We start from the raw sequence: 18,956 nt of genomic DNA on the forward strand, positions 1-18,956 counted from the left end.
GTGCAGATTCCTCACACAAGACAACCAGGAACAGAAAGGCACAGCACCTACTGAACGGCCAGTAGACTCGCCATAAACATTTTGTCCCAGTTTGAGCCTCAGAGTGACTCATTTGATTGTTTCCGACCTTTTTTTTCCCCCTGAAGCAGTTGGCTAGTGGAACTGTGACTGATGAAGAGTGTAGAGGACATTAAGGGAAGAAATGTGTAGACTGTGGTTGTGGTAGTCTGTAGTCCTGTTGTTGAACTTTGTCTACAGTAGAGAGCAGACTGCTGGACTGTTAGCTGCTGTACGTTTTGATTTAAAAGACTCGGTTCGTGTGTCGTATAGATTTCCCTGCCCCCTCAAGTGATTACATTTGCTTACACATTGGCAGACAAACCTGCAAACAAATTCAAATGCACACAAACACACAACATGCGCCTTCTCTCCACAACCCTGACCCTTTAGAGAACAGTGACCTTACTGAGCTCGAGGTGCGTTCAGCTGTATGAAATATAAAGCTCTCTGGTGCATTTTGATTACAGTTATTTTTACATTTTTCTGTGGAATATTACTGAATTTCAAACTATTAAAAGAAGTCTCGCAAGACAACTAATGTGAAAATGGCAAATGATTAGATTACAGGTTTTAATTAGCCAAGAATGTGAGGAGTTGAACGCACCTCCAGTTCTTGTTTGAATGTAGAGCAGCTCCACATTGCTACTTTGTATCCTAGCTAACGATCTGGAAATATCAGCTTGCCAATTTTCAAATGGAAACAGACAAAAAAAATATGTTTTGTAACATTTTTATAATTGAAAATTCATTGTTACTGTTATTATTTCCTGTACTGTTTTAAATTGTAAATAAGAAATATTAATATTTAAAAATGTTTGAAATGTTGCTTTTTATAAAATATACAATATATAAATTTGTTTAGCTGAATAAAAACAAACAAACAAAACTAAAGTTTTATGTATAACATTTAAATAAAATTTTGTTAATGTCCAAAGATCATGACTATGTTTAAGTAGCTTAATTTGTTGTTGTGAGTCTTTTGTTGTTTTTTATAATTGCACCTTACATTATGGTTACAGGTCCTCTGCTATGTTGTATCTGTAAGTTTACTCATCCAGTCTGTGTCTTGGCTGTAAATCTGCACAGCAGCCACTCATATTCTGTCTTGCATTGGCCTGAGACCGGCTAATTCATTAATTAGACATTTTAAATTAGCAAACTCAGGCAAAGACAAAGAAGAAGAAAATTTTTTTTTAACTTTGCTCCCTGGTGTTATAAACAATGGCTCTCTTTATCACTTATGTGTGACTATTATATTTTTTGTGTGTGTTTCCCTACATCTTCAATGTTGACTTCATATATTTCACTATAACCACATCTTTTCCAAATCCAAATATTTCTTTCCCCTAAATCAGAGCATTTTACTAGTTTTACTAACCTGGGAAACACAGCTGGCACTAATCAAACAGACAAGACATTGGAGAAGCAAAACAACATGAGTACAGCGACAGAAGACTACCAAAGTAAAACAGGAAATACAGGGAACACACAATGAGACGCAGATGCACACAGAGACATGACTGGGGAAGAAACACAGGGCTAAGACCAAAACATGAACAGGACCAAATACTAACTAAGATCACCAAAACTAGAAATATTGAGTAAACTCAATAGAATAAGTAAACAAAACCAGGAAATATAAAATACACCGAGAACATAATGAATCAAAAGACACAAAACACTGGGTCAACGACCCAAGTACCCTAACACTGATGGCTACATTGTGATCATAAAGGCATGGACATGGTACACCACAATACTTCTTAGGTAGGTAGACTGTGGTCTATAAATAATACTCTTTGGTACAAAAGGTTTAGAGTATTAGTAATTGGCTCTTATTAATCTCTGTCTCTCTTCCACAGTGTGTCTTTGTCCTATTTTCCTCCCCTAACTCTAACCGGTCACGACAGATGGCCTTCCCTCTGCTGAGTGTTTCTTCCTATTAAAAGGGAGTTTTTACTTCCAACTGTTGCCAAAGCACTTGCTCATAGGGGCTCATATGATTGTTGGGGTTTTCTCTGTTTTCTTTGTATTATTTTAGGGCCTTTACCTTACAATATAAAGCACCTTGAGGCAACTGTTTTTTGTGATTTGACACTATCTAAATAAAATTGAACTGAAAGGGCCCAAAGTGTGCAAACAAAATATCCCCACATCATTATACCATCAGCAGCAACCTTCTGTTGTCCAATTTTGGTGAGTGAATTGTAGCTTCAGTTTCCTTTTCTTAGCTGACAGGAGCGGCACCCAGTTTCTGCTGTTGTAGCTCATCTCCTTCAAGGCTTGACCTTGCCATGTTTAGAGATGCTCTTTTGCATACCTTGGTTCTAACAAGTGGTTATTTGAGTTACTGTTGCCTTTTTATCAGCTCAAAGCAGTCTGGCCATCAACAAAGCATTTTCATTACAGAGAGCTGCCACTCATAGGATGTTTTGTCTTTTTGAATAATTCTCTATAAACCCTAGAGATGGTTTTGCAGACCTTTTTAAAAACTATTATTCAGTATATAATACTTCAACACAGCCTGATATCAGACAACTGTCATCAGCAGTGTTAGTCAAGTTACATGAAAAAAGTAATCAGTAACTAATTACTGATTACTTCCCCAAAAAAATAATCCCGTTACTTTACTGATTACTTATTTTCAAAAGTAATTAATTACTTAGTTACTTTTTAAAAACACGATTTACAACCTGAAGAGGTGATAAAGCGATAGATCTTTCAGCCCAATTCTACTTTTTCTACATAATCCATCATACAAAATGTAATCAAATGGAAAAGTCACTTTTTTTTTACTTGTTTTATCAGTTTTAATCTTTTAACTTTATGCATCAAGCAAAAATGTAATTATATGCAACATTCTCTGACTTGAATAAATTAGTTTAACATTTAAACCTATTTTCTACACATTCCAGCACATAAAATAAAATTATTTTTTTTTTGCGTTTACACTCACTCTTTCAAATAGATGCAAGTAAAACACAGCAGAAAATAAATAAAGTCAAAGACTCAGCGGTCCTGTTGCTCTATTTTCACCTGTAAAGCAGGACTGGGGTAGGCGGAGGTTTACCCTGGTGCAGGTGTGCCGCGGTCAGTTGAAGAATCCGCGAGTTTCTCTGTGAGTTTCCCATTACATCGTTGCGCACTCGGTGCTTGCTTGGAAGTTTAGGGGTTTTTTCGCTGTAAAAAGAAGTTTTCTTCCCACGCACGATGGACTCTAATGTTTTTGTCACTTTTTATGGAATCAAACTCAAAGTAAGGTCAGTACTTCCACGCTTTAAACGCTGCACGCTCATACTCTCTCCCACAATCGATATGTGATCCATTGTTGATCTGCACACAGCTGTTGTCACAAACGTCGCACTTGCTTACGTCACTGTCATGAGACATTCTCACAAAAAAATCACGGTTTTAGTAACGCAGTAACGCAGCGTTCCTACGGGAAAGTAACGGTAATCTAATTACCGTTTTTGCAATAGTAATCCCTTACTTTACTCGTTACTCGAAAAAAGTAATCAGATTACAGTAACGCGTTACAACTAACGCGTTACTGCCCATCTCTGGTCATCAGGTAGAATTCCTTGATTTAATTCATAAGGACACTCAAAAGCTATACCCACATAGGCAGTTGAAATTAAGTAACATAGACACATACTCTCACAAATGCATCTGTCAGTAGAGTGTGTTGCACTGATTTTAGCACAGTTTAGGGTATAAAATTGTGGTTGAGGTTTCATTGAAAGTGACATGGCATTAAAATTTAGTGTGCTCCCACAGTGACCAGTTTTCCAACGGATCTGATGTCAGTTTTTTTCCACACTGGGTATAATTACTGACCATGCAGAGATAAAGCAGCAGAGTGGTTCTTTACTAATTGATGCTAAGCCTGGGGTTTGTACACGGCACATAAAAAGAGGTTAAGTGGCTCTGAAAATGCAGTTGGTGGTAAAAGACAAAATATTGCCTTTATTTCTCTCTCACTCACTCACTCACTCACTCTCCATCTCTTTCTCACACTTGTCTGTTGTTGTTATCGCAGTCTGACAAGACAGCTGACACATTTATGTCTGTCTCTTCACACTCCCTCTGTTCCACACCTGAGGTGCAGCAGATTGAGTTGCACTGACCCTCTACAATAAGTCCTCTACACAAACTGTTTTTCTGCCAGCCAATCGGCAGTACTCCCATCCTCAGTCTCATCTCTCTCACCTCCCGCCTTCTCTGTAGCCTATTTTGTGAACCAGAAAGGGGAGCTTATTGGGTTTCTCTCCTCCACAGACTAGTTTATGTGTGCCTGTCTCCGTCCCAGTGGCCTAGACTCTGGGAGGCTCGGGTTGCCCTGAGCCACCACCATTCAGTCCAAGTCACACATGAGAAAACCAACTGGGGCTCTATTTTAATTTGTTAATTAGCTAAACACCCTTCCTTACACCACTTGTATATTATGGATTATGCCATTTTAAATTATGTGGGTAACCTCGGTTTTTGTTTGAGTCGGGCCAGCTAGGGTACACGTGCACTCACAGACTTTCTGGTCTATTTATAAGGGATCACAACCTGTTGCCACATGAGCTCTACTGGCACACCGGACCATTCATCCTGACTATGGAAGTCCCACTGAGTGTAATTTGCTGAAATTTTCTTTGGAGTGCATCCTGTTGCATTTCATGTTTGTTGCTTCTCTTATTATTATCATCAAACACCTGCTTTTTTTCTACTGTCTTTTTCTTCAAAACTGCCTGCAATTTCTGGTTTAACCGCCTTCCTCCCTTTCATCAAACATGCATATTCATGAGACAGAGGATCATATAGCCTATTAAATAGACTTTAATTAATATCTGTCTTCTGAGTGAATTTGCTCATATTGAAAAAACACTCACACTGTCATTGTGCAAATAATCAATTACACTTGTTTTTTTTAAATGCTCTGCTCTAAATGATCTTATGCATCAAAATCAGGGCACACACACGCACACACCAAAGAAACAGAACAGGCCCCTATTCAGTCTCACTCCAAGATTTGTCTTGGCTGACAGATTTAATTAATATTTCAGGGGGAGGACATTGTAATCCCAACAGAGAAATGACCCCCACACAGTAAAGCTGGGATGCCAAAATCATTCGTACACCTTAAACATATAGTTGCTACAAATATTATAGGCACAAAAACGATGTCAAAAACTCCTTTTAAGTGCCGCTCTAGCTTTTGTGCAGTGCACAATTCATTTCCGACCCCTGCTTAGTTTTCCTGAAACCGGACGCCGGGTGTGATGAATAAAACATTCTTTGTGTGCTGCTGGATGATCACCGGAGCGCTTTCAGGTGTACAAGTGGTGAAAGGCGATGTAATCTTCCCCATAACAAGATCTGGACCGAGATTGACAGACGCAGAGAACCTGGAAAGCCTCTAAGCAGGAGGACCACAAAAGCTTTGGGGACTGCAATGATAAAGCCGCAGGAGCACAGTGAGCTTCTACTGCGCGACTCCCTGCCGGTGTTTGGGAAGCCGTGGTACTGGCAACGCAGCAACAGCACCATGGAGAGCACCCGCAGCCTGGCGCGGGTGATCATGGAGATGCGGGACGAAATCAAGAAGCTGGAAGCGGAGAACCGGGAGCTGCGGGGAGACTTTGGTCAGCGTTCACTTGCAGCCATGCCAGGAGAAGCTAGTCTCGTGTCATCAGCAGTTAAGAAGCAGGCTGACAAGGATGATAACCCTTATGTGAACCTGAGGCGAAATGCGTCTGCGCCAGTCCTGGAGGGACAATACAAGGGTAAGAGGGAAGTCGAGTGGGGCATCAGACTGAGTTTAAACTAATGAAATAGTATGATAGGCTATCTCTTAGGGTTCTTTATTATATTAAAATTTACTTTAAAACTAGAAATAGGGCTCATTATAGGCTCGTTCTGATTCAATGGTCATCCTTTTTTAAGGAGATTTGAGGAGATTCCTTATTCACAATAAATGCCAACAACGTATCTAAGGAAAAATCAAAATATGTTAATTATAGCCTTTTATAATATTCGTAAATTTTATATAAACTTTAAAACGTAATATTTAGAGACACCTGAGAACATGACATTACTGTTTCCTGTCTATAGGCATCCCTGCCCTGTAAAATAAATAAATAAATAAAAATCTTTCAATCCATCATGTTTGTGCTGTTTCACAGAAAACACTGTGATGACTGTTCGGAGGTACTCTACAAGTTCCAACCTGTCTGGTGTGACTGTACGGGATGGAAGGATTAACAGGGTCCGGCCAAGCAACTCTGGTTGGGAAAGACTGCAAGAAGAAATCCAACATGGGAAAGGTGTCTTCGGTAACTCAACAAAGGAAGATGTGGGAAAAATTACCAACCGGCACTCCCTGCAGGAATATGTTCATAAAAACAGGTAGAGATAAATACTATAAATGCCCCAACTGTAGCTTTAAACAAATATTCATCTTAAACTTGACCTCACAGAGGCTTTAACTACTGTTTCCATTAATGGCTAATTTCAAAGTACTTTGTTCATTGCTTTGCCTCAAAAGGCTAGTCTTTATACAGAATCTCTGAAACTGCAGCAAAATTATTCTTGTGTTTTCTTTGCACCTTAAGGTCCAAGGTGAAAACTGTCACCTTCCTTCTACCTGTGGATGACATTTACACCAGTCGACCAGCTCTGACCAAACACCAGGGGGATCCTAGACTGTCTGACCTGGATTCCATAACTGAGACGGATTCTTGAGAAAACAACCAGACTTTAAACGAGGCAAAATTCAGACATGAACTGAGCCTCTGTGGCCTGCGACAGGTGACAGGTTGGCCTCTTCATCTAGGCCAATGTAGACTGGGCTCTTAGTGAGTGAGCCAGCAGACCGATTTTTATCACACCTGACCACACAAACAGAAGACTCTGGTTACAGGTGTTGTTTTCATGTGACCATGGTCAACAGTGATGAAGCACAGAGCCCTCCGGAGCGAGGATCAGATATCTGGTCTCTTCACCTGACCCCGGGTGTTGCTTGAGAGTGACACACACACCTGCAGGTGACAACCCTTTTACGGACAGCTGTGGTCGCTGACTCAGACCTCATGAGCGATGTTTTATTCATTATTTATTCATCTTGGTTTCTTTTCACAATGTAAACTGAAGAAGATGGTCAATGGACCTCCTGAAGATGACCTGCTGTTCCTGAGCATGTATTTTGTTTTCTCAAAACCAAATCACAATCTTTGCTTTCATGTATAAAAGTCTTCTTAAAAGAATCCAGTGTTTGGATTATTTATATTAAATATAAATGGTATGAAAGTCATGTTTAAAGGAGACTGTTTTATTATTCCATAGATAGATAATCATTTCTCAATAACATGAAAACATTTTGCTTACTGTGCCGCTGTCACTGTGCAGGGCAGACACAATTAAAACTTCTAATATAAGACGCATGAGCTACAACCAAAGCATATAATCATTACTTGAACTTCACCTGCAACTTCAACATTTGATCTGCAACATCCAATAAATGACACATTAACAGAAAACCTTGTACAGTGCAGCGAATCACTCTAACTGATGAAGTACAGAACATAATCTCTGCAGCAAAGTTGTTTTGTCAGTAGTTGGTGTCAGCTGCAAGGGTTCATGCTCATCATTACATCCACTCTTGCTGATAAACCATTTACAGCCTGTAAACTATTATGCATTAGTATTAGCAGCTCAGAGAACTACACAGAACTGGGTTTGGCTATGTTTTCTTTCAATATTAGTTTCCAAAGAATCACTCATCAAGTTTTGCTCCTGCATGTCCACGTGGCTATCACTGTCTAATTCCTCTACGTTTTTCTCTGTGTATTCTGTTTGGCCAAATTTAGCAGTAGCTTGTAACTGGTCAGGAGCTCCATCCTCTGATTGGTTTTCAGTGTCGAGGCTTCCATAGCTTTCTGAGTCGGTGGGCTTGAGAATTGGGCAGATTTGAATCTCAGACATATTTGATGATGGCAGAGATTCACTTGGACTGTCTTTGTAATTCATTGGGATCAAGAAAGGCTCATCTTTATGCTTTGTTTCAAAACCTGTAAAAGAGGACAAAAACACAGTCAGAATCAGAATACTTTATTCAATCTAGAGGAATTTATGTGGTCACATTTGCTCCAAGACTGTTTCTATATACAGTTGAAATTGAGGTGCCCCTCTTATCATATTGATTTTGTTATTTTCTCTGTAGAGGATGTGATACTAAGGCTGTGCATCTATTGCAGTGTGCACTTGTGCTTTAGATGGAGGAATTGTACAGACAGAAATGTCAAACAACCATCAGTTATAATTTCAAAGACACACAACAAATCACTACATTTGGTCTATACAGACCTGGCTGGTAGCTTCCCTGGCTGCTGTCCTCTCCGTCTGTGGCCTCCAGGTCACAGAGACCCATAATCTGCTGCTCGCTCACTCCGGTGTTTCTTTCAAGAAAGTAAGTGGTCATACTCCCCTTTCCCTTCACCTCTATCTCTCCTCGTTTCTGGATGACAAAGCATTTGTTCTTTAAAGCCCTGAAATATATGAAGGCAAGACTTAGAAATAAAGGCAGTAATCATTCTGATGATAACACAGGTTTCATAGCACATGAAAGTGTGTATGGATGCAGGTTTTCTTGTGCAATATTATGTGTCTCCTCACTGGTATACAGTTGGGCTCAAATGGATCTTGTTGGGGAGGCCGTGACTCTCCATACGAGATGCAGTGTTGACAGTGTCTCCGAAAAGACAGTAGCGTGGCATCTTTTCCCCAACTACACCTGCCAATACAGGACCACTGTGGAGACCCACACGGATCTATAGAAATACAAAACGTCACACAGATGGAATTACATATGTATATTTGGATTCAAACTCTGGCACAGGTGCATTTGGGGGAGTGAAAGAAGACTCCTTCCACTCAAAAGTGTGTTTTTGTCTCTGCTGCTTACAGCAGAACTACCGTAATGGTGTAGCACAATAATTGAGTAAAATTCCCCCCATTTCACAACCATTTACTTAAGAAGTGCTCTATAAACTTCCTTGCACCTGAATGGGTCCTCCAGTTATGGGGTTAATAACCTCCTTGGCAGCTATAATCATGCCCAGAGCAAAGTTGGCCACCCTCTCAGCATGGCTGGAGACAGGTATAGGAACCCCACCTACCACCATATAGGCATCCCCTATGGTTTCAACCTGGTAAAAACAGAAAAATACTCTGTCAGGTTCAAACAGATGACATGATGGGAAAAAAAACAACCCGTAACCAAAAGCTTTATGGAAATGCATGAATGGTTCTTTTCTTTTCCAGTGAAATGTACATGGAAAAAACCAGGTTACACCATTCATATTTACCTTGTAGACATTGTGCACAGTGGTGAGTCGGTCAAATTGCAGGTACATGGAGTTAAGCATATGAACGATTTGAATGGGTTCACACATGGCACAGATATTGGTAAACGTCACTACATCACTGAACAATATGGTGCATTCCTTGAATTCTCCTGTAGGACACATACACACAAATTAAGATGCAAAACAGCCACATCAGATAGGCCCAAACAAATTATCCAGTATTTATATCTTTTAACTATCTATTAACCTGCATCTACTTTTTTGCCCTCTTTCAGCTGGTTGGCTACATGCTTAGGCAGCATGGCATACAGCAAGTTCTCTGTCTTTCTCTTCTCTTCCTCAAGGTGCTGGGACAGGATGCGGAGCTCTTCCTTCTTCCTTTCCAGCTGACTGGATAGCTCCATTTCAGCCAGTCGCTGGTGATTGAGTAGGATAAGGTCTCGGGTGACATCATGGGGTGCAATGTCAGAAATGTGCATGTGCATTTCCTCCAGCTCCTGAAGGCTTCTCAGCAAAGGAGAGGCTTGATATAACATGCAGCGCAGAGAAGGCATCCAGATCATCTGACCTGAAGACAAATAACAGAAGATGGAAAAAAATACACACATAAGAAAAAGAAAATGTTTCTTTCTTTTTACCTCTGAGCTGAAGCATAGGCCGGCCTTTCCATGTCTCAGGCATCATTTCCCTGCGAGTCTGCATGACAAAGTGGCTGTTGATGAACTTCCGGATGCTGGAGATTGTGAAAGTCACCTCAGGATGCACAATGCTGAAGTACTCATCTAAATGGATATTCACAATCTGCAGCCCAGGGACAGTCCTTTGGAGATTCACTCCAGCCTGATGCACCACCAGCTGTACCACACACCACCACCATTAGGTTTTCACCGTTAATATTATATGACTTAATTATTTATGACTCTTGAGTTGGTTTATGCAGAGACTGTTCATCGCTAATCTAAACCATGTATATATTTCTGTAAATTCTACCTGCTCATCAAAGACTACATGAAAAGGGAAAGCATGGCAGAAAGTCTGCAGGTCAATTTTGAGCTTCATGGGATACACAGGTTCAAAATTCTTCAATGATTTGCCTGTATAGCAAAATAAATGTTGTAAATATTTATTTATACATGCAAATGTAAAAATGCAAATGTCTTATAGGAGTCGTTGGGCACAGCCCATTGCGCCAAGGCTTTATGTTAACTGTACCTTTTCCGATGTGAACCAACTCCTTTGTTGTCTGCCAGTGACTCCTGGGCATGGTGAAACTGATCTTTGTTTTCTTTTCATGATCAGACTGTTTGAATAAACAGAAAAGAGTTAGAATTCCAGTAAAATAAAATTGTTATTTAATTTACCACTTCTAAAATCTAACCTTTTTGATCCCGACGGTGGTATTAGGTTCATCAGTCAAAGAATGAAGGATCTGGGCCTTTGAGGAAGCATCAGTTTTACTGCTAACTAGGAAAACCACGTGCTCCTTCTTTCCAGTTCTCTCCAGTTCTTCTAGCTGGTTAACAATCTCCATTGTTATCTCACTGTTGAAAAAATCCTTAGCAACAGCACCAATAATACCTACAAAAGAGAACACTTGGTATTTAGATCCAAATACTCCATATTAAGAATGAGAGTAATGTAGCTCAAAATTGTTATTTCTAAAGGAAATGTTTCAAATAAACCAGGAACAATGTGACAAAGTCCTCTGCGGTCAGAATAATAATGGAGAAGCATGGTTCCATCAGGGTTCCTTTCCACTCGAAAAGAAGGTGCATTCATCTCCTGCAAGAATCAAGCATGGAAAAATAAAATATATCTCCAATAAAAAAGAGGGGGGGGGGGGAGACAGATGTGAAAGCAAGTACCTTATAGGAGAGCGACAGGTAGCTGTGAAGTGCATCCAAATTCTCCGTGAATTCAGACAGATTTCCTCCTAAAGTCCGCAGCATGTGATGGTAGCCGGAGCGTTTGCAAAACTCAAAGAAATACTCTCCGAACTGCCTCAAGACTACCTCTGGTTTTACTCCTGAAAGTAAATCAATAAATCAATAAATAAAAACATGTATGACTGGAATTTTCAATTTCATATATTGAAACAACTCGTGAATGGAAAGACACCTAAAAGCTTGCAGGCCTCTGCCACTAAGTGCAAAGTGATTTCATCTTCGTAGACTTCATGTGTCAGGAAGGTGTCCTGGACTCCAGCTTCATCCCTGTGTATGATGATGATGATGATTTTGGGAAGACAATATGTTTATTTCCTGATATGTTTTAAGAATGTAACAGAAATGTGTTTCTGCTGTAAAAATTCATTAATAAAGAAAACAGATTTTGAAAAATTCAACTCTCTCAAAGAGAAATTTTTCTTTTACCTGAGCTTGACCCACGCCTCCTCGCCAAACTTTTCCACTACCAGCGATTTCAAACAGGCATTAATAAATCCATACTGTCAGGAATACAACAAACAAATCAGGCCAGCTGAGAAACTAAGATAATAAAAGATAGCATACCATGAAAAGCAGCATACCATGTCTCTGTGCAGTTTGTCCACCAGCAGCTTTCCCCTTCACGATTATCGTCACACCGCTCTCTCACCACACCCAGTCTCTTCTCTCATAAAATAACCAACAAGAAAATCCAGCCTGTTTAAGAGACTTCCCAGTCTCATCTCCACAAAGGAGTTGTCCAGTCCAGCCTGGTGCTAACAACCCCCCCTGGGGTCTGGGTGACATACAGCCTCTTATAAATAACACTTTGATAACAGGGACTCGAAAATCACTGTAACTCATAACTGAGAATGAGTTACAATTGTAGCAGCCAAATTTCTCTTTTTTACCCATTTTAGGAGGGTTAAAACATGTATTCTTATTGTCACATCTAAGTAATTTTGATTCATATATTTGTATATGTGTGCAGATAAACAATTCTTTGTATTTGGACCACCTTAATCAATAACAGCTAGAGGGTACTGTTATTTACATTGCTGATAATGAAGGAAATCATAACAGAATTTAATTTGGATTGAAAAAAGGGAAACAGAAACAGATATTTAAATGGTCCTTTAATGCAATGGTATAATGATTCACACAATTATGGGAAAAAGTAATCAGGAATGGAGAATTTATTTGATGGATGTTGTGATTTCACTGAAGTCGGACACCAGCATCAAACGCAGGAAGGACAAGTCTTTGGAAGAGGAGCACCTCAAGCACATGAGGGTTTGAGGAAACTTTCAGTATCCAGGCCCCACCCCCACAAAAAAATCTCAACAACCAAAACCATGTACTGGACCAATACTGCACAAACATAAAAACATAAACGTGTCTTCACTAAGATCCAGTTTACTCCTGATTGTAAAAAGAAATCCCCTCACATTTGGGCCATTTCTAGAAATGATCATGGACTTTACAACTGCATAGAAAATATAAAAGTGTAACTTTTACATACACAAATTGCAGGATTTAAAACAGATGTAGAGAGACTTCAATGGTCTCTACTTGCATAAAAACAGATAAGAGGAAAATGTTGGGGGTAAAATGCTCCGTGAACCAAGACACTGTCTCTTTAATAGTACTTGTAAATAATAAATCAAGTACCATTTAAAGCCCAGTTTTCTTTAAAATATTCTCAACATATTGTCAGACAGTAATATGAGAAATTATTAAGAAAAAACAACAAAGCTTTTAAACAAGTCAGTTAGTGTTGATCATCAGTGACATCTAAAATCTGACTCATACCAGTCTTTTCAAATATTCTAGTAAAAACATATTAAAGAATTTCAGGTCATATGCTCTTGAACCTGCTCATCAAACAGACGCTTGGTAAACACAGGCTGGTTCTTCGTGTTCATCTAGTGTTTTTCAGCCAGTGTCTGTTTTGAAGTTGAAGTAATTGCTGAGGGGAGGTAAATAGCACCAACAAGAGTGACCTAAAGTGTGGGCAAGTGTCAGGTCCGTAATGAGGTCTGCAGAGCCTTCATGTCCCTCAGGAGCCTCAGATTCATTTTGCTTCTGTCTCCTGGTCTAGCCTTGACTGCTGCTGCAGAGTGACCTCTGGTGGACACTGTGGTAGACACCCTCAGCTCGTTCCCATTGCTCTGCCTGCAATTGGCTTCTTTTCTTAACTTTTTTATCTGGCAGAGAGACAGGAAAAGATAAGAGACACAAGTTTTAACAAATTATAATAATAATAAAAAATAAATAACAAGAAAGAAAACTAGTGACTGCATATGTGAAAACACACCTGCGACTTGTGCTTGTACAGCTTACTGATCTGCTCTCCTTTCCTCTCCATTTTCAACAACAGCCTCTCCTGCACCCTCCGAAGTTCCTTTCTTTCCTGTTCAAACACACAATCCTCCACCTGCCTCATTAACTCATCATGCTCCCTGCAACACACACGCAGAAACACACTGAAAAAACCCCCCAAAGTACTTTTGATAATCGTCGTCTGTGACTTGCCTTGTGTCGAGATCAAATGAAATACTGCTCACAAGCTCATGAGTCGCAGCTCCTCCTGCAGGGCTTGCAGCAGCTCCGATAATTCCTCCCCGCTAGCCGAAGAGGAAGAAGAGGAACTGTCTGAATGCCGGTGGCCGTCTGTGCCGGAGCCGTTCGTGTTGCGTGAGAGGACGCGGCTGTTGCAGAGGTGGGGCTGGTGTCGCTTCAGGAGAGACAAAACTGACTGGACGTTGGCTCTGACCGAGTGGCTGCAGCCTACTGACTAAACGTCAGAGAGAAAGAGAGCGAGTCAGCATAAGGGAAGTGCATGTTAAATATGGTAGACCATTGTATTCCATCACACGGGCATGTCTTTTTATACCGTTCCAGCAACAAAGGGTACATCTCTCAGGCTCAGTCTATAATGTGGCTCTGTGTGGGAATATTGCTGCGATGATTTCTGGAAAGGAAATGGAAATAAAACTAGGGAAGATGGAATTTGGATTGATGTTTTTATCTGGTTTCCCTGATGAACATGTTTAACCTTTTTAATAAAATCTACACTTGTGAGCAAAACTGTCTCTTCTACCATCTACTTATAAAGAAGGAACCTTAGCAGTCTCAAACAGAAGTAAAACCATGAGCTGAGCATGTGAAGGTCTTAACCTTTGTATTGGACTTCTTCTCTTTGGGCTTCTTGGCGGATCGGCACGGTGACACAGACTGCAGCAGGATCCTACTGGCGTCCAACCCCGTCTGTAGCTGAGCATTGGAAAGAAGAAAGTATGTAAAGTGAGTAACAGAGAGAGCAAAGATGAAAATTATAATTCATGTCTCATTACTTGGTTGGCCTTGTCTTGGATGAGCTTTCTTTGGTACTCCTCTTCCTGTAGTTTCATCTCCAACTCAAGGATCTTCATCTGAAGACAAACAAACCCATCATACGATGAATATATCAAAATACTAACTTTTACTTGTTACCACTTTTAAGTCCAGTAAAAATAGAAAATACTGACAAATAAAGAACAAACCTGAAAATAATTCTTAGCTTCTTAATGTGCAGATTAATCCAGGTCCATGACAGCATACAGAATTTTAAATTCTGAGCTCCCCTTAAGAACCAGTATTCTTTTTGTCTTGTTCTGGTCTGTTTAAAGACTTCTTGTAAACTCTTGTGAACATTTATCTGTTTTCTTTAATATGAGCTGTGGGAAATTCAACTGAAAATTACACTAAAACTGTTGTTCAGTAATCTTAGAAAAGACACCACCAGGTGATGAATAGCTTGAGATGCTTTAAAGTCCTATTTCTGGCATGAAAAAACAACCTATTTTAGTGATTAAATGTTTTGTGAACCACTTGCTTCATCTATATTTAAGTAAGTAGTACAGTGAAATAGCCAACAAATTATGCACTGCTTCACTGCAATTTCCCCAATTTGCAAAGCTAACTGTGGGCCAAAATCAGACCCTTTGGTGGGACATTTAGAGCCCCCAGGACAGCAGTTTGATACTCATACTTTTGATTGATCAAACCATGCTTGAACAAAAACAAGCTGTGGGTAATCTGGGGAAGCCTGATGCCACTGCCATGGATTTTATGATGTTTAATGGCAATATTCTCTTCCTTATGACAGAAGAGCATGGGTTGTTCAGTAGATAATTTCAGTGTACCTGACACTACGTCAACAAGTCTGTATATTTACCTCGGAAATGTTCTGTGTACGTGTCAGTCTGAGATACTCCCGCTCAAGTCTCTCCAGCTTGTCAAACTGAGCATACTGTGATGCTGTGTCAGACTGCCACTCAGCTGATTTGGCTTTCTGCAGGATGTCCTGAAAGGAAGATAACAATAAGATAAGATAACCTTTATTAGTCCCACATGTGGGAAATTTGTTGGGTTAAGGCTACCGACCTTCGCCAGTGCCATCTTACCCTTCCAACCATACATACATTACAACATCACATGGGGAAGACAGGTCAGAGAGGTATAACAATGGAAAATGCACAACATGAGGAAAGACGAGGAGAAAAAATAACTCCCCCCAGACTGAGCTCCAACAGGGAGATCAACAATCTTCGGTCGACGTGGGTGGCCTTGAATGAGGAGGGAGAAAGTCACAACACAGTCTTATTATCTAAAGGAGGATTGTTATTCCTGTCAGCTTTTGCCTTGAGCATCCAGCTGCCGCCAGGGGGCCGCATGAGTTGAAGAGGGTAGTTAGTTTGGTTAGTGCGAACAAACTCCATCCAATTTTACAGTTGGTCTAATGTCCGTCACTGATCAACAGGTCTCTCAATTCCATTTGTTCTTCTTCAAGATGTTATCCATATAGCAGAGCCATGAGCTTCTCCAAGATCTTATCCATATTGTGTTCAAAAGCAGTATGAGTACTCACAGCCCTGCCCATCCTCTATCATGTCAGCCAGCCTTGTGGAATTTTGAACAGCTGTAGCCGCTTCTTGTTCTTCGATAAGCCAGGTCCGAGCCAGCTCCAATCAGCCAGAACTCTGTTATCATGGTTCCGAATTGGTAGATGTCGTTCAATGTCCTCCATCGAGTGTCGCTAGACACACGACACAGCCGACCATCGAGTATCCAGCAGCAAATGTCTCCGCAGGACAATCAGGCTCTCCCAAGCCCAGAGTTGTCAGTTTCGTTAAGGGACCAGTTGATCAAATCCATAATTCTTCTTTAGGTTTTAGAGAACAAGTTTGGGAGACTCACTTAGGGTTAGAGATTAAGCGAGACTATACAAAAGACATGAGAAGCCAAGCAGGAAAGATAAGGGAGAAGGAGAAAGTGCGAGCGCCTCCGTCAAGAATATGGATCTACGGACTACTGATTTCAAGTTTTTAAATGAATACAGTGGTCCCCCGCTATAACGCGGTTCATCTTTCATCTTTCGCGGCCTCACTGTTTCGATTTTTTTTGTACAATTTTGCATGCTTTTTTTTTTTTTTTTTTACAGTGCACTGTGTTCTGCGTCCTGATTGGCTGTAGACCACTGTCAATCAATCTTGTACTGTGTCTCCTGTACAGTACAGAATGCGTTCAGCTTGTCAAATTTACATCAATTTTCTATCGCTAGCAGTGTGACTCTGAGGTGCTGTACTGTATGTTTTTAAGTTTTCTCCCCAACAAACACAACAATTTCGACGAAACATTTTGCACCGTCAAAGGCAACCGCGGGTGACTTTGGTTTCATTCTATAATACTGGACTTATTTTGCTATGAAGGTTTGAACTTTGAGAGAGTTTAAACAAGAGAGAAAAGTGTGAAAATGTTCATGCCTGTCTGAGAGAAGTGTATAAAGTGTGGAGTGAGGGGTTTTACAGCCTTAAAACATCTATAATAATTGTAAAAAATAACGTTGACTACTTCGTGGATTTCCCCTGATATTTTTAAAACGTAACTACCGCGATAGACAAGGGACCACTGTATATTTTAAATGAAAAGCTACAGGCTATGACATTTAACCTGCTGTTTAAGCAGGTTGGTCCTCTCTGTTCTGGCATTGCGCAGCATCCTCCTCATGTGATCCAGCTGTCGCTCCAGCTTCAAACAGCGAGACTCTGCGGCAGCAAGGTGGTTGATCAGCACTAGAAATAGAGAGAAGATACGCAGAAGACATGTAGGTAACAAAAAAAAAAAAGACTATAGCTTGAAACAAGACAGTAATAAAAGTATATGAAAAGGTAATTAAATTATTATCACCATATATCTATCTATCTATCTATACTCACCTTGGTTGCAGTTGGAATGGGCACTTCTTTGTCTTTCTGGGTCTTTTTGATCATTTAAGAGTCTCGGTGTAATATCTTCATTCTGTAGAAGTGTTTGTGAAGCATCTTTTCCCAGTGCATGCAGACTCCGCTCTGCATGTCCTTTTTCCATCTCCAACCTCCTGATCTTTTCTTGTAGGTTCCTCAAGGCAGATAAGATCACTTCACAGACATAAAAATATAAGTTAGCTACAGGAAGGGTCTGCATATCGTGACATATCTGGTGTAACAAGATATTTTTGGGGTCTAAAAGGAAAGAGAAGATAACATGACAGGAGCTAAGAAAGGATGATTGGACGAATGAATAGATGTTGGTGAAGCTGAGACATTCAAGTAGTGCAGCATCATGTTGCATGTGTAACCATGGAGCTCTGAAACACTACAATGCCTGAATGGAAACTCTACACAGGCAACAGAAGAGATGCACAAGTTAATTGTACCAGTACTGTTGGTCTCAGGGAAGGCTTTGATGGGTGATGATGGAACATATGATTGATGAGTGTGTGTTTGAGGTCTGTGATGCACAAGTGTGTTGATAAAAGGTCGGTGAGCTGGGTAGTCTTTGTAGGATGGCAGAGACAGACTGTCAGGCACCGGTCCACAGGTTGGTGGTGGTGGTGGATAAGATTCCTGCAGGGAAACAGGACTAAATGTTATTTAGTTATCTGCATTTTCCATATTAGACTTTAGATAACTGCTGGCATCTACATTTTTTACAGTGAGCAAATAGAACAGGGCCAAAAACAACAAATGGAGTACAGAAAGTGAAATGACCGTGAGAAAAAAAACTATATTCATTCCGTCCAGTTCACGTCAAACACAGAATAACTTCAGCCCACTATTAGGTTTGCAACATCGTTTAGTTTGAGTTGTAGCAACTGCTGCTAGGCAGCTTCCTGTGCAGTCTAGCTAACTCAAGATAAACGGTGGCAACCTGCTTTTAATTTTTCTTTCAATTGAAATTCACCCAAATCTGGTAATACTACCGTTTCCCGCGTAGCATCAGCTGCGAGTGTTTTTGGCAGCGTCTCCATCGAAATGCAACCATTCCAGCCTGTCTCGCATGTGTTAAAGAAATGCAAATGACGCAATGCTAGCTGAGAGTAGAACTACAGCACATCGCTTTTTAATTACGACTGACAGATTACTAGCTAAGCACAGTTTGTACAGCCGTTTGTGCTAATATGGGCTGTGCAAAAGAAAACACCACTTTGACAAGCGACACAGTCCATGGTTTCTGAAGGGTACGAATGGTTTAAATCACATTATGACTCGTTAGACACTAAGGACATATAAAAGACGCGGACCGGAGTGCCAAT

The 18,956-nt window shown here is 40.4% G+C and overlaps 4 protein-coding genes across 9 annotated transcripts in view; 2 read left to right on the forward strand and 2 right to left on the reverse strand.

Moving 5' to 3' along the window:
- Positions 1 to 1,428, forward strand: part of dock10 (dedicator of cytokinesis 10) — a 67,115-nt gene extending 65,687 nt beyond the window's left edge. For 4 of the 6 annotated variants that reach the window (XM_085243426.1, XM_085243430.1, XM_085243431.1 and 1 more), the window contains one exon: positions 7 to 1,428. In XM_085243426.1, the coding sequence (XP_085099552.1) occupies positions 7 to 54 (48 nt within the window). In that variant the 3' untranslated portion in view covers positions 55 to 1,428. The remainder of the gene's footprint in view (positions 1 to 6) is intronic. The other 2 variants (XM_085243428.1, XM_085243429.1) reach the window with 1 other exon arrangement.
- Positions 1,429 to 5,044: 3,616 nt separating this feature from the next.
- Positions 5,045 to 7,270, forward strand: LOC146559720 (coiled-coil domain-containing protein 195-like). The gene is made up of 3 exons (XM_085244802.1): positions 5,045 to 5,834; positions 6,234 to 6,456; positions 6,663 to 7,270. Exons 1-3 carry the CDS (start codon positions 5,504 to 5,506, stop codon positions 6,790 to 6,792), a joined length of 684 nt encoding a protein of 227 aa, XP_085100928.1. The 5' UTR covers positions 5,045 to 5,503; the 3' UTR covers positions 6,793 to 7,270.
- Positions 7,271 to 7,761: 491 nt separating this feature from the next.
- Positions 7,762 to 13,263, reverse strand: LOC146559721 (guanylate cyclase soluble subunit beta-2-like). Its single transcript, XM_085244344.1, has 15 exons — positions 13,213 to 13,263; positions 11,786 to 11,859; positions 11,532 to 11,626; positions 11,279 to 11,439; positions 11,096 to 11,195; positions 10,792 to 10,991; positions 10,626 to 10,713; positions 10,404 to 10,507; positions 10,052 to 10,268; positions 9,661 to 9,981; positions 9,414 to 9,562; positions 9,108 to 9,254; positions 8,722 to 8,876; positions 8,413 to 8,594; positions 7,762 to 8,117 (listed from the first exon to the last, which is right to left on the reverse strand). Exons 1-15 carry the CDS (start codon positions 13,261 to 13,263, stop codon positions 7,762 to 7,764), a joined length of 2,400 nt encoding a protein of 799 aa, XP_085100470.1.
- On the reverse strand, positions 12,458 to 18,887 carry cep57 (centrosomal protein 57). The gene is made up of 11 exons (XM_085243435.1): positions 18,624 to 18,887; positions 18,078 to 18,267; positions 17,599 to 17,799; positions 17,333 to 17,454; positions 15,558 to 15,686; positions 14,695 to 14,772; positions 14,519 to 14,614; positions 14,235 to 14,312; positions 13,906 to 14,135; positions 13,656 to 13,800; positions 12,458 to 13,545 (listed from the first exon to the last, which is right to left on the reverse strand). Exons 1-11 carry the CDS (start codon positions 18,669 to 18,671, stop codon positions 13,360 to 13,362), a joined length of 1,503 nt encoding a protein of 500 aa, XP_085099561.1. The 5' UTR covers positions 18,672 to 18,887; the 3' UTR covers positions 12,458 to 13,359.
- Between the last annotated feature and the right edge of the window lie 69 nt (positions 18,888 to 18,956).

The sequence above is a fragment of the Mchenga conophoros genome, linkage group LG14 (genome assembly GCF_057382185.1).
Source record: "Mchenga conophoros isolate Kocher_MC1m ecotype Shallow Benthic linkage group LG14, M_conophoros_male_GT1.1, whole genome shotgun sequence".
In the NCBI taxonomy this organism is placed as follows: domain Eukaryota; kingdom Metazoa; phylum Chordata; class Actinopteri; order Cichliformes; family Cichlidae; genus Mchenga; species Mchenga conophoros.